We start from the raw sequence: 23,169 nt of genomic DNA, 5'->3' as shown, positions 1-23,169 counted from the left end.
GTCACACAAACTGAAAAAAAAACAAGTAAAAGGAAGGAATAGGAAAATTAGCTGGGGGTAGATTATTAGATACTGTCAAAAGGATAAAATGTCCAGAAAAGAATATTCATGTTTCTCTTAATTACATATTTAGAATTATGTTATGGAAACGGGAAAAAGAAAGTTTCATTTTTAGCACTTTCTTGAGGTCATTTTCCCTTTTTTTTTGTTTGTCTTTAAAAGCTAAGTCAAGTGGCTTGATTTTGGGGGGTAGGGGGACCCCCTCATTAGATGTGGTCCTCCCCAATGTTGACTTCACAGCTACGGCCATGGCTGAATGTCTATTTTATGTTGGCTATGCACTCTGAGAGCTATGCAAAATAAAAAGTGAGTGCACTTGCTGATGAAAGCTGGCTCTGATTAAGGTCAAGCCACACTATTTTTAAATTTCCCTTCCATTAGGACACTCAGAATAATAAGATAATCACTTCATCAAGCTGAGGAAGATATCAAAAGGTTTATTTAATGTGCTTTCCAACCAAGGTTCACTGTATAAAATTCCATATTACAACACTCAGCTCATGTACAGCTTTTTTTTCTGGGATCTCATTACAGAAACAACATCTCTGTTAACAAACGTAACATATTTGTGTCGCTAATAACTGGCTTGAAGAAGAGCTCTGTGACCAGGCTGTGGCTGACAGTCCGTGCGCCGGAGGCTGCTAGGAAGACGTGGCTGAGGCGAGCAGTGTCCTGCGGGTGCAAGAGGTGGACGACTTCCCGGAGAGCTCTCTGAGCTTCCTGTTGGAGGCCTTCAATGAACGATGAGACGCTCAATCCCTCTACAGCTGCAACAGATCAAGAGAAGTTTCTGTTTAAGCTCATATCCAGCATGCTGATTGGCTGTTGAAACTCAGCAAATAAAGATGACTTTTACCTGGTTCAAACAAGAAAGCACCCTTCAGGTAAGCATATTCCTTTGGACTAAGATCCAGATTCCACAGCTGATGCAAACACGCTTTCAGTTTGTGGACATCAGCAATAGTCGGATGATCAGCCTCCTTTTCAGTGAGTCCTGGTCCGAGCAGAATCTGTCTGAGGATGCTTGAATTTGGTACATCAGTCACTTCAAACACCATCTTTTCCTGGGCGAGCCCCAGAACAAATAAAGGAACCCAGCAGTGTCTTAGCAATGATGACCTGTCTCCCGATGGAAGCTGAGCAAAGGACGGCAAACTTCTGACAAAGTGGACGGTCTTTATCAAAACGCTGCAGGCAACTTGGCAGGTGGTCTTTGGGTCCTTCAGACAAACTGTCCTCTGCTTACATGGACAGTTGTGAGTTGTGCTGTCCAGTTTGTGGCCAGTCTCTCTTCCGCTCAAGATGTTATAAAGGATATTGTGAGGATGCTGAACCCGGTAACCAAAGCAAGCGTCTTTTAGAGGAAACATCATGAATGAAAAGTGTCCGCAAATTACTTCTGCAAAGAGTAAAGGCTCCAGAAAGCGTAAACTGTGTAACTCCACCTTAAGCTCAGGTCCTACTGTATTCATCCAAGATGTTACCTGCTCAGTAAGTAAAGTAAAGTTGTAAAGTTGGCCCGCCTTTTTAAGACTCTGCATATGAGGAGTAAAAAAGTGACCCTGGACTTCCTCGGTGGATCTTGGTTCCCTCCACGTGGCGGCGATAAGGCTAGTTAAACACAGCAACTGCACAGGAGAGGGAAATAGAAAGCTGGTGGGGTGAATGACATTTATCATGTTTACCTCAGCCATTAACTCAGCCTGTACCAACCTATCAAGGACTGACAGGGTCCATGCACAGGCTGCCATCTGACCTGTGCCCCAGTTACACCTTGGAACTGAATCAAAGGAGGTTTTAATAGGTCTTGAGGATTACAAGCGTGCTGCAGACAAAGGCAACAAACTTTTCAACTCCTTCAAAAATTGTATTTTTAATTAAACATACTGTTCACCCTCAAATCTTCTTACCTGTATTTATCTATGAAGATTGTTTTGGCGTAAGGTGCAGAATGTTGGAGATATTGGCTGTTAAAATGTCTGCCTTCTCACCGATATAATGGAACTAACTGGCACTTGGTTTGTATTGCTCTAAGCGCCAAAAAATGCATTTGTAAAACTCAACAATAATGTCTCTTTCCAGAAATCATGACCTGGTTACACAAGATAATTCACAGACGTTGTTGTGAGAAGTTTCATGAGTGAACTTTTTATTCAACTAAACTACACCCACCAGCTGTAGCACCACGCAGAAGGAAACATGCATCTAGTCATGAGTGAGATTAGGATGATAACGATTAATCGACGAAAATTAATTAGTCTTAACTTGGAAAATTTAAATGATTAATCGATAGACTGCATTTCTGTCAAAGCATATGCAATATGTTGCTGTGAACACATGGTATTGTTTGAAATTAGTAAAGTTTTCTTGTTTGTTTGTTGTTGTTGTTTTTCAAATGACAGTTTATTAATCAATCGTTAATTTTACCAATAATCAATTAAGGAAGATGCCTACAATTTGTAACCTCATATGAGATGCCTGTGACAACACCAGATGAAAACATTTATGGCAGTCTCCTTGGCTGGGCTGTAACTTTAGCTAGCTCAGTGCTAGGTGGGTTCGCAGTAGATGCAACCTTCCTTCTGCGCAGTGATACAGTTGGCAGGTGCAGTTCAGTAGAAAGAAAATAGGTCCAGAATGATACTCACAACAAGGTCTGTGGATAATTTTGAGTAGCTGGGGTCGTGGTCTCTGGAAAGAGACATTGCTGTTGAATTTTTATGTATTTTTTCGACACATTGAGCACCACAAGCTGAATGCCTTCCTGATGCATTATTTTGAACAGAGGGCAGAATTCTCTACGGCCAATATCTCCAGCAGTCAGCAACTCACACATAAACAATCTAGATTGATAAATAGCACTACAGCTAAAAGGGAAAATGTGTAGATTTGAATTTGAGGAAGAACTGTTCTTTATGTTGGAATTAGATCATAAAAACTCCCCTCACTCTGTCTGTGGCCCAGATTACAGTTATCTGAGCCACAGACAAGGCTGTAAACTCTTGGCAAGTAGCACCTGACTATCACTTTCTCTCTTATCACTGACCTATAGTAGCACTGAATTAATCGTTTGTGAAAATACTTTCTATGAGTAAAAGTATTATGGTCATATTACTTCAGCTAGTACCGTCTCCAATGGGGTGAAAAATGCTCAATACATTTTCTAAAAATCCAAGATTGCATCTTCAAATGTTTTTTGTCCGACCAACAGTCCAAAACTCAAAGGTTTTAATTTAAAAGTTATATCAGATAGAGAAAAAGAGCAAATCCTCATAAATGTTGGATTTTTTTTAAAGACACTTGTGCTAAACCACAACTCTATAAGTCTCCATAATAATAATAATAATAATAATAATAATAATAATAATAATAATAAAACAAGAAAAATGCCTTAAAATTAGCTGTTACTGTGTTACACAATATCTGAATCTGACTTTCTATTAATTTCCTCCCAAGCTTTTGAAATAAATCAAGCCGATTTGCTCGGGTTTCAAAGGGTTAAAATAATACTGAACATAAAATCATCTTTTTCCGTTTCTTCTCTAGAATATTCTTCCTGGGCGCCCTCAGCTGCTCCGTGAATCGATTTCCTCACTTTATTGGACATTTTGGCTGTCATTTAAAATCTATTCTTCCAATTGGTCAAAACTAGCATGGGCGGGGTTTGTTTCCAGGAAGTGAGTGGTGTGACTACGGGCCTCACATTGTCGCTAACTTTTTGCTTGTCATTCTCAAAGCTAAAGATTTTATTAAACCGTTTTTTAGTCCACTAAAATGGGTGATGATGAAGAAAAGTATGACGGCATGTTGCTTGTTATGGCACAGCAACACGAAGGAGGAGTACAAGACGTAAGTTAGTGCGTCGCTAACGTGTAATAGCTGAAGCTATTGATGAAGCTAATAGAGTTAGCCTGTAAGCTAGCAGGGAAAACCTCGGCTGTTAGCATTCGCATACAGAAAAAGCAAATGTGTTCGGTAATTTTATAAAAAATGTTATGTTTTTCAGTAGGCTGTCGTGTTGCATAGGCCAAACCCTTGCTTCTGTAATCAAAGCGGTGTACTGTAGAATTTGGCATACATTTGGCAAATAAAGAAGCACAAAATTTCACTAAAATCTCTGTTTTTACTTGTTAAACTCATTTTTTGATGGTCTATTTAACTGAAAGATGTTAAAAATGTTCATTGCACAATTTTATATTTTTATGTGGCACTGATGCGGGGTCCCGTGTGGATGGGTAGTGTCAAATGACATTTCTAGAAGAATCTGAATTGTCTTTCCACACAGTTTATTATTAATAACAGACGATTTTGATGATTAGTGGGCATTGAGTAAATCGAAGATTAAGATTACATAGTTGTTTGATGAGATCAAAGAGGCTAATAACAGGAGGTTATAGAGGATGTGAGGAAGAAATTGAGAATTTAATGTAAAAATGAATCTGTGAGATTAAATTTGTGACAGCCTGTTTTTCTCTCTACAGTTAGTAAACACATTTTTCAGTTTTCTGCGCCGCAAAACTGATTTTTTCACTGGTGGTGAATCAGGAGCTGCAGAGAAGGTGAGCAGTGTTATCACAGCTTCTGTAACATTTTGGACTATTTCCTGCACTATATTGTGAAGAAAGACATACCTCCACTTATGACTTATTTATGTCCATCTTCCTTTCAGCTAGTCAAAGATGCCCTCGCCCACCACAGTCAGCTAGCCCAAAAGTCTCAAAAGGAGAAGCAGAAGAAACAGGAGAAGGAAAGGAAAGAGAAAGCCGAAAGAGCCGCCAAGCTAGCGGAGGAAGAGAGAAAGAAGAAACTTGACGACGGTCCCAGAATTCAGGAACTGACTGATGAAGATGCAGAGAAACTTCAGGCAGAGCTTGACAAGGTGAAATCAGGGAGCCTCGGTGTTCTGCCACGTGTGAATCGCTACCATTGTTCTGTTATAAATATGAATTAATATGTGTTGTATATTTTAGAAAAAGAAAGAAGAGGAGAAAAAGGAGGAAGCAGAAAAAGATGCAGAAAAAGTAGAAAAAGAGAAGGGGGTGAGTGGAGGTTTGGACAGTTCTTCAGTCAAATGTAGGTCAAAGAGTTTTTGTTGATGAGCAACAAAATGTTCTGCTACTCATCTTAATTTCCATTTGTCCAGTCTGAGTCAGAGGGAGAAGAGGATGAGAAGGACAAAGATAAACTGAAGCCTAATGCCGGAAATGGAGCCGACCTGCCAAACTACAAGTGGACACAATCCCTGTCTGAAGTTGATGTAAGTGTCTTTTGGATTAAAAATTTCTGTTGCAGTTTTCTTTTTGATAGCTGAAAACACAGTCTAACAAGAAATATACATTCTTAATTTCCTTCTACAGCTTGTGGTGCCTTTCAACGTGAATTTCCGCATTAAGGGGAGAGATGTGGTCGTGGACCTCCAGCGGCGCACCATCAAGGTGGGCCTGAAGGGACACCCTCCCGTTTTAGAAGGCCAGCTTTACAACGAGGTGAAGGTAGAAGAAAGCTCCTGGCTCATCGACGATGGCAAGGTCGTTACAGTCCACTTGGAAAAGGTAAGAACTGTTTGTTTGGGTCACTTGAAGTTATAACTGATGGTCTGTGTCTCTTCATCAGTGACGGTGTGAATGAAAGAACTACTGGCTTGTTGAGCCTAATCATATTCTGTAATTTCAGATTAATAAAATGGAGTGGTGGAGTAAGATTGTTACCACAGATCCAGAAATTAACACGAAGAAAGTCTGTCCAGAGAACTCAAAGGTAAGATGGATTCTAGCTGCTATATATCTGCAGTACTGACTTCCTGCTCCATCCTAACTGTGTGTTTTCTCCCGCTGAGCAGCTGTCAGATCTGGACGGGGAGACACGCGGTATGGTAGAGAAGATGATGTATGACCAAAGGCAGAAATCAATGGGCTTGCCTACATCTGAAGAGCAGAAGAAACAGGACATTCTTAAAAAGTAAGTTTGCCAGTGCATCAAATAATCCACCTGTTGAGATTTTCAGGTTTTGTCATCATAAAGATCTTTTCTTTTCGTTGTTTTTAATGGTTAACTCTCCGAAGCAGATACTGTGTTCAGGTTGAGGTCAACAGCAGCTTTATGATGTATAAAGATTTTATAAGAAATAAAATAAGATAAGAAATTTGAAAGCTGCCTTTCTAGTTTTGCCCTCAGAGTTACATATTTCTGCTCAAGGCCAGACTCAACTGCTGTAAGTGCAGGAAATAAAAGGTAGTGTGGTGTTAGTACCAGCCTCCGCCACGCACAGACGTGACCTGGTTCATGGAGACGCGTTGATCTCAACACAGATGAGTTGTAATCTGTCACCATTTGTGTTACTGTCTCACTGCACGACCAGTGACTTCACCTGCCATAATATATTTTAAGTAGTTTTCTTTCAAAATTCCTCTTCATGACGGTGGTGTACAATACCAATATAAAGCCCATACTTGGACTGCAGCATCTTTGGATGATCACGTTGGGTTTTGTGCACTTTAAAAGTATTTGCATGCTTAGCGGTGACGTGTGTAAATAACACTGCAGACTGGAGTCTCTACAAACAGAATGAAGGGACTGCTGACTCATGAACAGCGTGGGTTGAGTGTGCATCAGCAGGTCAATGTGTGTGTGTATATATATATATATATGTATATATATATATGTCTGGTTTATGAAATGTCTCCGTCACCACACTGCTTTTTTAAAACAATGATAATAAGGTCACATATCTCTTGCGTCCAGGCGCTGTCTCAATGTTACCAGCTGGATTGTTTTTGCAATTTCAGCTTAGAGCAGTGTTTCTCAAACTTTTTTCTGTCAAGCCCCTCTAGGGTTGGGGCAACACGTCAACGTAATTGATTGCGTAAATTCATCTATTCACGTAACATGCATCGACGCGTCGCACTGTTTCACATAGCGCGCGCCATGAGAGCGTGAGCAGCGCCGATTGTGTTGTTTTTGTTTCGGTGCTCATGTTATCGAGTTAGAGCGTGCACACTGCACACCTGAGCAGCGCTTGTCAGGCGCATCTGAGCTGCGTGTCAGCTGCAGCACATCTAGAGAAAGGGTGCTCGCCATTTTTTTAGGCGTGGCGCTCGCATTCGTCAGCAGGAATAGACTGACATTTACAGGATGGGGTTGTCAGCTGTGCAGGTGTTTGTATAACTTCATAAATGAGTGGAATATGTGCTTATAAATATGACAATACAGCACTCATATCAGCAGGCAGTGGTATGCAGGCTGGACTATTTTGTTGCAGAAAGAATGTACTAGTTATAATTATTTATGTTTGAGAAAAGTCATAATGTTATTCATATTGCACTCATTTTACTGTAAGAGGTTTTTTGGACTGCTAGATTTGAGGTTTGTTACTGTAACAAAGAGTAACTGTTTTGTTACTCCACTTGAAAGTGGCTTGTATTTTACAGTTGCTCTACCTGGCTGACTACTTCAAATAGTCAATGTATGCAAAACACTGTGTCAAATGGTTCAGAACATGACACTGACTGTGATGTTAGTAGTTTAGGAAAAGTAGCCACCTTCCTCCATGACGTATCATGCCAAATATTACACACAGCGGTGGTTCAGGGAGAAAAGACCTGGATGTTGACCAGAGCCAGAGCTGTGAGACTTGATGTGAAGGACGCTCTCCTATCACTGTTGGCAGTAAATGACCCCTCTTCCTCCTCGGCTGCTCTCAGACCAGAGGAGACGTGTCTGCTGTTGTGTTGATCTGCACTTCCTCTTTCAGCTTGTTAAAGCGGCCTCTAACCATCTTGTATAGTTTTACAAGGCTTAAACAATACTGCCGAGGTGACCGAGCTGCAGAGTGTTTTTATTGACACAAAGTTCACTTTGGGTCTTTCCAATCAAATGTGTTGTCTGATGGTGTGATCTCGATGGAATATGTTTATGTTTAAAAAAGAAAAATCACTCCCCGGCCAGATGGAAGTGCTAAAGGTCCAGCAAGGAAATGTTATCAATCCAGAAAGACAACATGTAAAAAAGAATCAACAAATGATGTAACAAAATGTGATCTGTCATTTGGAAAAAATAAAAATGATAATAATAACTTTATTCATATAGCACCTTTAAAAACATTGTTTACAAAGTGCTTTGACAGACAAATCAAAGGCAGGAGCTCAAGGAATAATAAACATGAACAAACACGCCAAACACAGAGTCCAAAAAACAAGCAAGTGCAAAATGCTTATACAAAAGGACAACAATAATAAAGCAAGTAAGAGGAATATAGGTGATACAACAGGCAGATCTGGAAAAGCAGTATAAGTACGAAATGAATAAAGTTTTACAAAAATATAAGAATGAATGCAATAAAAGATGATTAAAATAGAATAAATAATGTAAAAAGATAAAGAAAACATACGTCTAAAGGCAATGAGATCATTAAAAAGCAGTCGGAAAGGTGATTTGAAATGAACGACAGACTGCATTTTGTTTTGTTTCTGACTCTGACATCCTCTGTCTCTGCAGGTTCATGGCTCAGCACCCAGAGATGGATTTCTCTAAAGCCAAATTCAGCTGAGACCCACCGTGAAACATACATAATCACATGCATCCTATCAAGAGGCACCAGCCCAGCTTCCCCGTTCATTTGCTCACACCGACGCAGTTTTGTTAACTAACATGTTTTAGTGCGTTGGATCATGTTTTTTGTTGTCATGAGTTCCGGCTTGATGACTGAGATGTTCTCCATGTTCCCCCTTTGCATGTTGTGTCAATATTTAAAGATGTGACTGGATTTTTTAAATAAATGAATATAAAATCAAAGTGATGCATGAGAGGTTATGTTTATTGTGCTGTCAGCACCGCCCGGCAGGGTTGAGTGTAAAATTAAAATTCTCAAGCTTTTAACTGCTCACTTTTGTATTTTTACTGGCTATAAATGTAGAAGTTAACAACCTTGAAAAGTTCAAGGCCAAGAATAGAGGATTTACCAGCCCACAGAGTCACTGAACTCAGCCGTGTGTTATATTTGGATCACATCCAAAAACTACTGGCCTACAATAAGAACCTGTTTTGCAACATGCAGGTTAATTGCATAATAAAAGTCCTGATGTGGAGCCAACTTGGATGACACAGATTTTTTAAAAACTTTTTGAAGTTTATATGTTAAACATGTCACATACCTTTGAAATTGTCAAATATTTTAGAACTATTTGCAGCTAATGTATATTGTGTGTGCACAAATGGGAAAGATTAACCCTTTGAAACCTGAGCAAATTGCTTTGAATTCTTTAAAAAAATACAAGGAGAAGGAAATGATAGCCCCAAAATGAGCCAGATTTGTAAAACTCTACAAGAACATTCCCTGAAAATAGGTAAAAGAAAAGAAAATCATACACAAAAAAGAAGCAAGAAAACAATTCAAAAAAGTAATGAAAATTAAAGAAATATGTTTTTGTAACAATACTCAATATTTAATTATGATTTTAATTATAGTTTTCTGGATCCCACCCCCCTCACTTTTAGAAAATGTTCTAATTATCTTCCCACCATTAAAAAAAACCCTTTTACTAATTTATTGAAACTTTTTCTGCATACTTTCAAAAGAAAACTTTTTTTCCCCCAATTTTTATAAGGGTTAAATATCTTGTGAAAGGCCCCTGAACACTACGTGAAAACTGATGTCAATGCAGGTTTTAAAGGGTTAAAATGCAACATTCTCAGGTTAAAAAGTTTCATTTTGAACCACAAGGGAGCAGTGTTTCCCTTAAAGAATGAAAGGTGATTTTGAAAGGTTGAGTCCTGTATATTTCATACACAATGAGTACCCACATGAATTCTATACACCTGCTGGGTAGGAAATTGAAGAAATTGTTTATGTACCAGTTTCTTAAACATGATATTAAATATGATAATGCTACAGCACATATTCATTAAGTGACTTTTACTTAGGTGAGCGTTTCCCAAACCCAAACAGATCTGAAACATGCAGTGCAGGTGGTGCAATGTCTAAAGTGTTTAGTGCATTTAGTAACCTGAGGCCTCAATTATAAAACTGTGCACAAGACAGGCGACTGTAGGTGACGTACAACCAAAATACAGAAAGTGCACATAGGCACAAAAATATCCTGATTTATGACAGAGAGTGCATACACATCCCACACCTGTTTCTCTTTATAAATCCCAATCAACTTGAAATTTGGCGCACCTGAGCGTGTCTTGTCCCACCCACAGGAGACTATAAATGATCAGTGGAACACCCTTAAATTATATTCAGTCATACTACCTGCCTGAAGGCAAACACTAGAGAGACACTGATAGGAAGGGCAAGAAAATAAATTGTATACAATGTAAAGAATTTCTTGTTGGGTAGGTTGACACATGTAGGGGAATGTTATTTGGTCAACACGGCACTGACGTTACAAATGTCAAAAAGGCAGTAGAGTGGCAGATGCTGTAAATGCTGTTACCTTACGCCAGAAACACACTGGCTGTGTGAGCAGTGCATGACAGCAACTTTGCAATGCTTGTGGTGCTCACGCTGGCAGCGTTGATGCTGTGATGCTTCTGCAGGGCTGCCTGCTGCTGTATTTCCACATTTTATAAGCACAGATTCCACTCATTTATGAATTCATGCAAGCTCCTGCATAGTCAACAACACTGTCCTGCAAATGTTCCACAATAAAATGCCTTATGTCATCAACTGAAGGGATTCTATCAACAGAGATGTTGTCAGAGGACTTGTATTTTGAAAGAGAAACAGGAACGTTTGAGTAAAACAGATATGTTTATATTTTCGCATCTGTGACAAATAAAGACTGAAAACTGTAATAAAAGGTGATACAGAGTTGATAGAATTATCAAAATGCCATTCCTGCTGTTTATTTCTGCTGACAACCACGAGTGGCACACGGAAAAAACAGCAAGCCACAATTTCTCAAGATGTACCACGGCTGATGCGCAGCTGAGCTGCACCTGAGCAGCGCTGCTCACGCAGGCAGTGTGGATGCTCTAACTTGTTGGAAAAATGTGTGCTGTTTAACTTCAGGGTCAAAGCATGGTGTAGGGACCATGCACACAATGCCTATGCCACTTCAGGTTGAGGCGGAAATTATGACTTTCAGTAAAATGTAAGCATTTTTACTATACCTTGACTCAAAACTGAAAAGCTGCCCAGAAAGACATAATGTAAAGTTCACTGTAATCATCATCCAGGCGTTTATACACAGCGGGCTAATTTACTCTTTCAAACTGCACTGTGAGTGAATGCAGTGATTGACATGCCGTCTGAACAATGGGGATAATCAGCACGCTGCTACCAATGAGCCAAAGACACGGTTTCTCACTCAGACCACACTGGATATCATGCATCTCTGCTAAATGTTACTTCAGTGAGGACCAGTTTGCTTACAAGTCTTTTCTGCTGGTGTGACTGTCCACAGCTAACTGGACTGGCCTGTCAGGATGGTGAGAGGCTGTCACCATCACTGTGGTGACCGGAGGAAACATACATTAGCTTATGCTGCCTAGCAAGTCCTCCTAATGTGTGAAATTGCTCATGTAGTTCAAAAACACTCCTCGGACATCTGTCTCATTGGGACAGTAGTGTTTTTGAAAAAGGCTGACCCGCAGGTCACCATTGAACTACGGTTTTTAGGTCATGAGGTGATTTTTATAACAGGGCAGATGTTACAGGAGCAAATGGAATGAGCTCGATTTCAAATATACTCAAGAGTCAGAAAAGGAGAGCATCAGACTTAACATTTAAAGCTGCTGTTCCCATCCTTTTTGGTTTGTGACACCACATCACAGGTTATACGTGGCCGCACACATTCACATTAATTGTTAGCAATTCAATTAAATGGTTACATTTTTTAAACTGCAAAGGTAAAAGAATCCAGTTTTTCATTTTCCAAAAGAAAATAAAAATCAAGTCAAACAAAAGTCACAAAAATTAATAATTCCAGATAACCATTGTATGTCCTCTTTTCCCCTGAACAAAAACAAAATCCCACTAAAATCTGTTTTTTGTCTTTTGTGGGAAAGATTATAAGTGACATTCATTCATGGGACAAATAACTCTGCAACAGCCAGCGGAATTTATTGGCTCCAGCTCTGCTCGGCTTCAACAATGGAAATACGAATCCAGGTGGACACTTAGATTTTTTTTGTAGTGCAGTGACACAACAAAATACTGTCTGTCTCTGTGCAGCTTACTCGAACATCATTTCAAAGTCAGTTAGTTGACACCCAGTTTTAAATAGAGACCAAATAAGTAACAGATATAGAAAAGAAGTAATCATTGTAACATTTTGTCACTGGCCTCCATGCTGCTTTCTGCTGTTCATTAGCCTGTTTTCAGGTGCTTTTGTTTCACTGAACGTGACACACTAGAAAAGGGTGAAAAGGGTAGCCAATATGTATTTTTTCTTACGTATTCTTTTAACCATCTTGTGACCCCAGACATTAACCATGGGTGCCCTTGCGGTGTCCTTATCTTCAGGTTGGAGACTGTTGATTTACAGGACTTGGAACAGTTGTTAGAATCAAATTTAATGGCCAAATATGTGTAAAAATATAAGGAGTTTGACTGTATTTTTCCATTTCTTTGAGTACTTTCAAATCATTAATCTAAAAATGCCATAGTATTTCATTTTCTGTAACCGGCAATCTGTAAGAGCTCTGCCACCTAACGATTCCAACCTGCTCTGAACTCATCAGGTCCAAACAAACCTGTTTCAGGTCAGTTTGGAGCCATTTTCGGGCTAATGTGTTGTGTTAGCGTGGCAAGGTAATGGACAAAAATCAGACAAAGTAAAGAAAATATATGGATCTGGGTAAGTTTTGGGTCTTGAATGCATAAGTAGTCAGGCTAGGTCTATGTTTTAGGCTACAGCAGAACTCTGTTATAAGTTGGGCTAAAACTGTCTTGTAGCATACACACACACAGCATTCACAACAAGGGAATTCGTTGGAATTTGCCAGAAATGTATCTGAAATAAAAAATACAGGAACTGTTCAACACCAGAGTTGCCTCTAAACTTCATGGCACTGATATCTAATAATCACACTGACACTGTTTGTTTCTAGAAATGTAAAAACTAGAAAAATGAAAAAGGAAAACTGAAGTCGTAGCTGCAAAAGATCCAAAATATATGCATTTAGATTGGGGATGACTGTAGCAGCCCAATTTCCAGTAGCTCTATTAACTGTTGGGGAGGTGAAACCAGAGGCCTGATGGGATTGCAGATGGGTGGGGTGGCAGAGTGACTGCACAGGGGTTGAGGGCACGGAGGAGACAGAGTCTGCTCAGCTGAGAGCAATGTCTCACCGAGGTACCAGAATTTCTTCATTAACGAAGACACACAGACATCAGAGGGACGGGGCTGAGGTTTTGGGGCGGATGAGGGGGCGGTCTGCAAACACACCTCCCTGCCGCTGCGCTGACTCGCTGTTCCAGACTTGACAACTTGTTTTTTGGCAGCGGCCCCTCATAAATCAACCGCAAGGCCTCGCACAATGTGACTCACCATCATAAGCGCGGTGTTTGCGGAGGCCGCTTTCGTCCTTCTGTCTTGTTCCATAAGCCTGCTCGGTGGCTCTTTCCTGGAAGTGGAGGAGGGATACGTGAGGGGACACCAGGACAGAGATGAGACAGGAGACTGGCATCTTCCTCATCTGTCAAGTTTAGATTTGCTACATTGGATGAAAACTAAACTAATCCCTTTCGGTCTATCCTTCGACAACTGAGCTTCTGTGATTAATTAACTCCAATTGCGTCTCTAAAAGAGCTGGAAAGTAGTTTAGGTGTGTTTTACACTGAACCACAGCTCTGCTACAACACAAACTAATAACAACAGTCACAATAAAGCAACAGTGACCCGACCCAACATCTGCATCTGTTGTTTAAACTCCTCCGTCCTCCACACCTGGGTGCTGGGCACACTCTGTAAAGCGTATTTGGAACACACACTTCCAGGGGTGGAGAGGAGGCCGGTGTGCAAAGTCAAACTGCAATTGTCAATTAGCGAAGGCCAACACAGGCTGCAGGCTGCAGTGTACAGAGCAGATCAGCCATCTTGGAGAACAAAAGCTTCAGTGAGCTTAGGGTCATCGGATCAACACACACACACACACACACACACACACACACACACACACACACTGTAAGTGAGAGGGTGGAGATAGCTGCGGGCCCAGCAGGACCTGTTTATCACTCCAGACTGAGCAAAGAACAACAGCAAACATCCTCCCTACTAAGTCTGGACAACTGCTCATAAACAAGTACTCAAACACACTGGAGATGAAGGACTTAGTAATCTTTTATTTCTGGCTTTTAACATGTTAAAGTCATTCCACTTTCCAACTCTATTTCTATAAATAATAGCCATAATGAAAAGGCTATACTCACTGTACTATATCTGGTAGAGATTGTAGACACAGCAGTGTTACATACTAGTGATGGCTCAGAGTGATTCACAAATGCCGACTAATGTCAAAATAATGTCCACTGTTCATTGGTCCAGTGAATCATATGAGAATAGTCGATATATCATATGTAAAAAGTGTACATGTTGCAGCCATTAGATTGTTAAAAACAAACTCAGTTGGATTAGCATGCAGAAGCTCAAAATGCGGATGTACAGTATGCACAGTACTGCATCTGTTTATACTATGTAAATGGGCAAATTTCAAAAAAAATAAACTTTTTTCTGTTTTTATTGTCCTCACGTGATTTTGTTAATCATTGCACGATCACACAAACGAGGTAATATGACCTTTGTACTCCATACAACAGGTTGCTTGAATTGTTGAAGACCTCAAAAGATGACGCTCACATTAAAAGCATCAGCTACAGAAAATAACCAAAAGTGCCATTCATAAGAGCACTCCAATGAGTTAACAACTCCGAACAGTCTTATTTTCATCGGCAGCAGGCAGTTGGGTTTTTTTTTATCAAAAATTGCACGCAACCTGCCGACACCAACAAAAAGACAAAGTCGAGGATGAACCAGTAACCAAAGTGGAGCATTTAGCAGCTAGAGCCAGATATTTTTCTCAGGAGTTGGTGGAGACCAAAAACAGAGCTAAAAGGAGAACAAATATTGGCCTTAATATTTTTTAGGCACTTGTATTTTACATATTAAAATTTCATGCTACTTTAAAGTACTATTTCAACTCAGAGAAAATTACTTCATACTAATTAATACTTATTAATTAAGGTTTACATGTGGAACATGTGCTCGACTTATAATATATACTATAAATAAATATAATACTATTTTATGAAACTACCCAAGTAGCTAGAGTGACTGACTACAACATTAAAATGCCATAAAAATTAATAAAACTATACGAAAACTATAAAAACAATATAACTTTATGAGAACATATGAAACTTTTATGTTAAGTAATGTTACTTTTACTTTAATGTTACTTTTATGTTTAAGTAATGTGAGTGAAAGCAGTGTATTACAGAAGTCCACATCTCATTTGACACTTAAAACAAAGACAACTACTGTATTTTGTTCAAGCTAACGGAGATAAATTCCTTCTTTTTGGAAGGCAGTAAAGTAGAGTTTTTCAGAGACATCAGCGTTTCATGAGGGGACCTTTGCTCTGCTGTGATCGGCCCCACCAGCTGCAGGTCACATTGCTGCTTCATTACTGTTTGCCCGTGGCCCCGTAACCCTCCAGCCTTCATTTGCACCTCGGTGAGGACCACTCCATCACTGCTCAGGGGCCGAGCCTCTGTGGGCCTGACACACACATCACACCACTGACATCATGAGTGCACGGCCAAGTCACCGGCCGCAGGTATGAGCCCAGCCTGGAGCTGAATCAACCAGCAAAAAACGTTTACTGTTTTTCACTTGTTTTTCTTCCCCTTGTCAATTGAGATTGGTACTTCAGATTAGGATTTTTTTATTTTATTTTATTCCATGTTTTTTTTTTTTCTGTATACCCTTGTAATGTAAAATAAATTTATTTAAAACAACCAACCAAAAACTGTTTGTTTTGTTTTTGACTTTTTTCTTCCCTTTTTCAGTTGAGCTCTGTTGTTTAAATTATGATTTTTATTTAATCTTATGTGTTTTCACTTTTTTTGGACACTTTTGTGGGTTTTTTCTTGCGTGTATATTGCTCTAAAAAAAAGCCTCAAAATAATTCTGATGTTTCTTAGATTTTAAATGTGCACTTGCACTTTTTCCTTAATATGTATGTATTTTACATGTTATGAATTAAATAGAAGTGAAAAATAAAATACAAATTAAAAAACAAAAAATTAGGAAAATTGTTATACACAAAGCTGTTTACACTAACACCCTGAGTCATGAAAAAAAAGTAAGTAATCACTTGCCATTTTAAGAAAAATGTATCAATTCTCATGTAATTTTTTTCCCTTTAATATCCTCTACTTCTTGACATTTTTTTACTCTATTAATGGTAATATATCGACTAAATTATGACATTAAGTGCAAATGAAAAGGTTGGGAGAATGAAATGAATTTGGTTTGCGTTCTCTTATTTTCCTTATAATAATGCAAAGCTGATTTTGGCATTATAGCCATGGTAACGTGGACATCTGAGTTTATTAAATTCAGTCGTGGGTGTTAGCATTTTGGGTCTGTATTCCGTACCTTTGACTCTCCTCACATGCAGATCTAAATGTGTCGGCCGTACGTCGCACCATAACGCAGATTGTAACAAAAGGGTGCCAGTGATGGAAAAGTACTCCGATGGATTTCTTAAACTGGACACTTCTCCATCACCTCGTCATTTCAATTACACGTCTGAAACACCGCGTTCACTTAGCGTAGCCGTGCGGACGCTGTTATTTAAAGAAAGCTCATACTGCGGGGGCCAAAAGTTTGATCATTGAGGTTTGATGCACGAGGCAGACGTGAGAGTTGCACCTCGACTCGAAACCCATGGACTCAAAATGAGAATATATATAAAGTTGTCTTCTGCGTGACCCCTGGTGTTTTGCTAATTGATTAAACCACAGTGGCCTTTGTTTGACCTTTAACCTTGCAGATTATGGGACTTAAGTGTCATTGTAGAGGTTTTTCTGTGCTTTATTTTTCCTGCTGTGTATTAAAAACTTTGTGTCACGGAAAAAAAAACAGTTTATTATAGTGTTTAAAGCACAGAATCAGTACACACAGCTGGAATTAAAATCATTTTACGAGTGTGCACCAAATACAATAAAAACTCCAGATTGAGAAAACAAACATCTTTAATTTATTATTAAATGACATAAATAAAACTCACAGTGAGTTCAAATACAAATAGATAGATATGTACACTGGTTTGTGCGGGAGGGGGTGGGGGAGAAGGCACTTGTGTCTCTCAGTCTGAACTCGGAACATTTATTGCAATCACAAAAGGCACATTTATATGGAAAACACTGGACGTTAATTTATTCTATTTACACACATATACACATTAATGTTAGCAAAATCACTTTCTTTCATTTTATATATTTAGGAATAAAATCAAAATGATCAAGGATTGTTCATTGTGTGGAGCTGAGGGGGGTTATAAACGTGTAATCAACATGTTATAAATGTATAATTTGGGACTGACTAAGAGCAGAGAAGGACTTCTGAATATGCAGCTAATATAAGGTTCATTATTCTGGTGTGATATTGTCTGATATGGAAGGAGACGATTGTCTTTCAAGTTCTGTCTTTACACATCAACTTTGTTCATTCCCGTCTAACTTTACACCTTTCTTAAATAAGTAACTCTGGAATGAAAAATCAAAGATTTTTACAACCAGAAGCCAAAACAGATTCTTGCAGGTCTTTGCACACTTTATCTTCTTCTGACTTTGTATTTTTGTCTTCAGTCGTGCGTCCAGAGACAAGTTTAAGATGATGCTCAGTAGCTCTGAGCCACGGGCGCCCAGGATGCGGTCAGCCTGGCGATGGAGCTCTCGAACTGGGCTTCTCCAACCCCGACCTCGCTCAGGCTGGGGTCGTACATGGAGGATGGTGAGGAGACGGGCAGCGAGGAGGTCAGGCCCGTGTAGGAGGAGCCCCTCAGGAACTGGGAGGTCAAACCTCCAGGTATGGAGCCCGAGGCCGAGCCGGAAGGGGTGAGGGTGGTGCCGGCTACTGACCATAGGCTGGGGTACTGACTGTGGGCGACAGGAACGACAAAAGTTGTTATGGTGGTTGTATTTGGCAATATACACTCAAAAACTGAGGGTTCCATGACGATGACGTAAACCCTGTCGACACTGCCAGAGAGGTCATCTGGGTACAGAAAACCTCGTACGTCACCATCATTGACACCATATCAGTTTGACCCTTTAAAAACTGGATCGACATCACTTTGCTTGTGCTGCATTCGGACCCCTTTTACAAGTATTTAAATCTTTGAATCCTGAATGAATTGGTTTGATTTCTTTAAGGAAAAAAACATGGGAAAATCAGCAATGAAAAACTTGGCAAGAAATGTTCTACAAATTGCACTAATTAGTTTTTAAAAAGCTGGGGGAAAATGTCCAGAGAACTATATATTAAAATTCTAGTATATATTTAAAATTATTTTACTGAATTATTAGAACTTGTAAGATAGTTTTGTTTTTAATTGGATCATTCACTTGCTTTTATTTATTTATTTTTTTACTTTCCTGTTTGTTCAGGTTTTTTCATTTTTAGGTGATTTTCTTCTTCTTCTTTCTTTTCTTTCTTTTTTTCCCCTACTTTCTGGTTCATTTCTTCTCAAAATGTTCATTACCTTTTTCCAATATTTTTGAAAATAATCAAGCCAATTTGTCCAGGTTTTAAGGGGTTAACTAAAGAACACACTAATCAATTCTGTCTGTGCAACAATTTGTTTTAACATTAAAAAATGTAGTTGACCGGGCTACCTTAATATTTCAAGGGGACTGAATTTGAGAAGACAAGTTGAGGTAATTTTCTACTATTTCAGCTTATATTTTTAAATTCAATCTACCTAAAAATTTAAGGCAGCCTGGATACTAACTTTTTAAAGTTAAAATGGTTTCTTTTTCTAGTGAAACCACAAAAATCAAAGTTAACGAGCAAGAATTTTTGCAGCCAGCCATCTTCTTCTTGTGTAAGAGGCTTACCTGGAATTAGATGTGGAGTTGGTGGAATGGGACAGGGTCCCCATGCCGGTGGAGTTTGGGATCTGAAGAGCAGACCAGCTGTCGTGAGTGGGCAGAGTTCCTGAAGCGTTATCCATGTAGTTATCTAAAAAAAAAGAAAGAGTTATAGAGCACAAATTAATGTCAGTTCTCTAAGTTACTTGGGTTCCTAGCATGATGAATTTGATATATGATTTGTCTGAGTGGGGTCTTACTGGTGCTGGACGTGCGGTGAGGGTAGTGGCTGGGGTACGGGGCCGCTCTGTGGCTCCTCAGGCTGGAGTAACGCTCGCAATAGGAGCCAGAGGAGTGGCCTGCTGTGCTGCTGAACTGAGGAGGGCTGCTGCTGGGGCAGATGGGACTCTGGCCTGGAAGGAACCAACCTCCAACTGAGGAGTTAAAGAATAAGGTTAAGTCATATTCATTAAAAAAAATAAAGAAACAAAATGATGTAACTTGAATATAATGTCTGGGTTGCCTTCAAATTTTGAGTGAACTTGAGTGACAAATTCCAATTCAACCAACTTCAAATTGTAAGTAAACCTAGAAAGTAACTTTTCACATTAAAACAATCATTTTATGTTTTCAGTGAAACACAACACATGAAAATACATGAAGCTTATAATTTTGCCATTATTTAACACGCCATTATACCGTTTCAAAAATATGCAGAAATAAATGAAACTCACGCTGAGAGTAGCCAGACTGTTGGCTGTCTCCACTGTGATCAGGGACGTCTTTATGGTCACTCCTGCAAACAAAAACAATAAGATTAGATATCAAACTGTCAGTACATTTGCTGAACAATTTAAGGAATAATGTGACATTTTGAAATATACCTTTCTTTGGCATCCAAGAAGGCTTTGGCAAAAGGATTGTGCTTTATCTTCAGAGCAGTGATCTGTGAGGACATGACAGCTGTTAGGACTTGAAACAATATTTTAGAGTGTTTATTAGATTTCATGCTCCATGCTCAACTGACCTCTTCATTCTGGTAAGCAGTGACGGCGATGAACTGTGTTTCGGGGAAAGACTGGCTGCTGATCATCTTCTGGATGCCTCCAACCTTCACAATGTGTATCCTCGGCTCGTATTTGTGCAGAGAATTCAGCATGATCTGTGGAGAAATTCCCCAAAAAAAAAAATCTATTATCATCTATTATCTATAAAAATAAAAGCAAGGACTGCTGTTTTATTACTGCTCTCAGATAAACAAGGGTAAACTTAAAAATGATACAAATCCAGTGTTTCCTTAATTGAGTGTCTTTCTCTAGATACTAATAATTCATATTAATTTGTATCAAAAAAGTATCAAAATGCTGCAGGAATGCAACAGTTCCTAAAGTGAGCGACTCCTTTTTTTACATTGAGAGTATAAGTCAGTGGTAAGTCAAAAAAATATTTAAAGATCAAATACTTTGTGGGAAATAGTATGAAATTGTCTGAAAGGTTCATCATATGACCATTACTAATGATATTCTTTGCGCGTGACTCCTGCCTCACCTGTCCGCCCCCGTTGAGTTTATTGGAGAGTTTGACTTTGCTGAAGGAGACGGGCGCTTTCATCCAGTGCGCTCCGAAGTTTGGGGAGTCCGGGTGGATGTAGACGCAGCTGGGGCTCTGAGGCTCCGGTTTGCCACCGGGGACCCATTCCCCGTTCACGTATTTCCATCTGTTATTGTCCGCGGCCACGAAATCCAGCAGCACCGAGTACATGGCGTTGGGGTCGAGGCCGCTGACGCTGGCCCGGAGCACCGGGAACATCCTCCTGGAAAACAACAAGAAGGCGTTTGTGAGTGCATTTTAGGAAACATAGCGTTTTATTTGAGCTCAATCACACAACCAATTTTCATCAACGTTTTTTTAAAACCTAAAGGCCTCTGTGGCCTAAGGACGCATGTGACAGAGCACTTGTGTATGTGTGACCCTGTTTGGTACTAGCCCTAAATCCGCGAACTAAATTGTTCTCTCGGAAAACCCCGTGCGTAAAAATGCCCTCGTCCTATGCGCAAAAGCCACCACTGCGGCCTCCCCACAGGCCGCTGTTGCTGCTTCTTTTGACCTACCTTCCAGTTTTGGTGACAATCATCTCATTGGTTAACTCTTTGAACTTGTTCCATAAGTCTGCATCATCCAGAGTCAGTTTAATATCCCGCTCGGACGCATCTCCCTTCTCGCTGCCCTTCTGGAACTCGCTCTCCACGGCGCTCAGGAGATGCTCCAGGCGCTGGTCAGTGTTAGAAGAAGTCATATTTCCAAGCAGTGTTGATGAAGCTAAATTCCAAGAATGCACGGGCTCACTGATTCTGGTTCAGACGCTGACAGAGGTAAGGCCCGGCTGATAACTGCCTTCTAAATCCCGAGGCCTCGTCATTTAAGGGCCCCCCGGGACCTCATGGGGATGCGGGGCGTGGTCTGTGCGCTCACATTTTGCCTCTCTGACCGAGTTCTACGTCTCCAGACGCCGCCCACACGCCAGCTTGAACCTTTAGCCACAGTTTTAAGAGATTTTTTTTAAATTGTGAGATCAATTTTTATCTTTAAAATTGAAGTTTGCTTCCCGCAACCAAACCTCATTCAAAAAAAATTAATTTCCCAGCTTTTTTAGAAGCTCAAACAATGACTTGGCTGTGGAAAATTCTGTTGGAGTGAACTTTGGGGTATTATAACTTTGTAACTAAAATCTATTACAGTCCGTTGCAGCTGATGCGCGTCACATTCAAAGCCGCGCGCTCAAACAAAAGAAGGGAAGGAGCGCACTGAGCCGTGCCTTTGAACTCAGTTGTATATTTGCAAATAGTGCTAATCTTTTGTTGTCTCAAATCCACATGGGAGAGGGCTTGTGTTTACTGAGTATGGGCCATTAGGGCAGACTCTGTGTTCCTGTTGTGCCAAAGTGTGGACGGCCCACAAGTGATGCCCGGATTTACATAATGGGCCTGTGACTCCCTCCGAGACTCTCATATTAAATATTTCAGTGAGATGGAGGCTGAGTGCTAGGCAGAGACTGTTTCTGTTCTTCAAATACAACCTTTTATTAAACTAAAAGCTGTGAGGAAAGTTTCTCTGCATGTCATTCACCAGGATACATATAAGGACAAAAAGTCAAATATTGTACTTTTAATAATTAATTGTTATTCGGAGAACAAAGATTCACAGTTAGCATATTGGCCTTTTTTCTTTTAAAAACACACAAAATCAGACAGAGATCAAATATATATATGTATAATCACAATGTATTTATTGGACAATTCTAGTAATGAAAATAATTTTTATAGCAGAAACAGATGTAATATACTTCAAAAAAGATGCAATAAAACATAAAAAAAGACATACAAGAGATTTCATGCTTTGCAGGTTAAGACTGCATAAAAAAAACTATGATGAGCTTATAATTTAAAATACATTTTTTACAGCATTAACTAATACAGTTAAAGTGAGCTGTCCTTCAACCTGCATCAGCATTAGCATGCTAAACTATTAAGTGAATGCATAAATATAATAACACTGAAAGAGGCCAATTTTGCTGCATTATGAATATCACACTGGATATGTTAAGTTCATCTGATGCTCATACTTCTGAATAAGTCAAAAGAATTATGTTGCTGTTTTTAGTTAAATAAAATAAAATAAAAAAGGTATGGTTAAAATGTTGAAAAAAGGAAGCTATGAATACTTCTAAAACAAAAGGTATGAATACTTCTTTTACCACATTCTACAAAATATAAAGAATGTACTACACTACAAATAGACTGCTAAAATATAAAACGTATACAGAAATTACAACTGGTATATACATTAGACCAGTGGTCTCTGGTCTCTGGTTCTGACAAGTTTGTAAAATAACACACTTTATTTTGAAGTACAATACGTTTCCGGCAGAGAGCTTTTATTTGAAATGCTGTTTCTGTTTATTCTTGCATAAAGTTTTATTTCTATGTGTTTAACCCAGCATGTTACATTTTGTGAAATATGTGGTCATTTTTAATGTGCAGACCTCGAACTTATGACAAAGAAGA

At 39.4% G+C, this 23,169-nt stretch overlaps 3 protein-coding genes across 5 annotated transcripts; 1 reads left to right on the top strand and 2 right to left on the bottom strand.

Moving 5' to 3' along the window:
• Positions 1–477: 477 nt before the first annotated feature.
• LOC121958332 (nuclear receptor subfamily 0 group B member 2-like) lies at positions 478–1,888 on the bottom strand. Of its 2 annotated transcripts, XM_088090506.1 has the most exons (3): positions 1,774–1,888; positions 917–1,688; positions 478–827 (listed from the first exon to the last, which is right to left on the bottom strand). In XM_088090506.1, the coding sequence occupies exons 2-3, from the start codon at positions 1,599–1,601 to the stop codon at positions 589–591; spliced, it is 924 nt and encodes a 307-aa protein (XP_087946632.1). In that variant the 5' UTR covers positions 1,602–1,688; positions 1,774–1,888; the 3' UTR covers positions 478–588. The 2 variants fall into 2 exon arrangements, with proteins under 2 accessions (XP_087946632.1, XP_042363177.2); XM_042507243.2 differs by having other exon boundaries at positions 917–1,777.
• nudc (nudC nuclear distribution protein) lies at positions 891–8,850 on the top strand. 2 transcript variants are annotated; one of them, XM_088090507.1, is made up of 9 exons: positions 891–944; positions 4,542–4,619; positions 4,730–4,939; positions 5,031–5,099; positions 5,204–5,317; positions 5,418–5,612; positions 5,734–5,817; positions 5,900–6,018; positions 8,554–8,850. In XM_088090507.1, the coding sequence occupies exons 1-9, from the start codon at positions 906–908 to the stop codon at positions 8,603–8,605; spliced, it is 960 nt and encodes a 319-aa protein (XP_087946633.1). In that variant the 5' UTR covers positions 891–905; the 3' UTR covers positions 8,606–8,850. The 2 variants fall into 2 exon arrangements, with proteins under 2 accessions (XP_087946633.1, XP_042362526.1); XM_042506592.2 differs by lacking the exon at positions 891–944 and adding an exon at positions 3,714–3,909.
• A 9,063-nt stretch (positions 8,851–17,913) lies between these two features.
• Positions 17,914–21,401, bottom strand: tbxta (T-box transcription factor Ta). The gene is made up of 8 exons (XM_042507099.2): positions 21,217–21,401; positions 20,654–20,918; positions 20,133–20,267; positions 19,990–20,051; positions 19,840–19,901; positions 19,366–19,539; positions 19,133–19,256; positions 17,914–18,172 (listed from the first exon to the last, which is right to left on the bottom strand). The coding sequence occupies exons 1-8, from the start codon at positions 21,399–21,401 to the stop codon at positions 17,914–17,916; spliced, it is 1,266 nt and encodes a 421-aa protein (XP_042363033.1).
• Positions 21,402–23,169: the final 1,768 nt, after the last annotated feature.

This window comes from Plectropomus leopardus, chromosome 17 (genome assembly GCF_026936395.1).
Source record: "Plectropomus leopardus strain MGB_pleo_1.0 chromosome 17, ASM2693639v1, whole genome shotgun sequence".
Classification (NCBI taxonomy): Eukaryota; Metazoa; Chordata; class Actinopteri; order Perciformes; family Serranidae; genus Plectropomus; species Plectropomus leopardus.
Note: the sequence above shows the minus strand (reverse complement) of the source record. Positions and strands in the feature narration are given on the sequence as shown.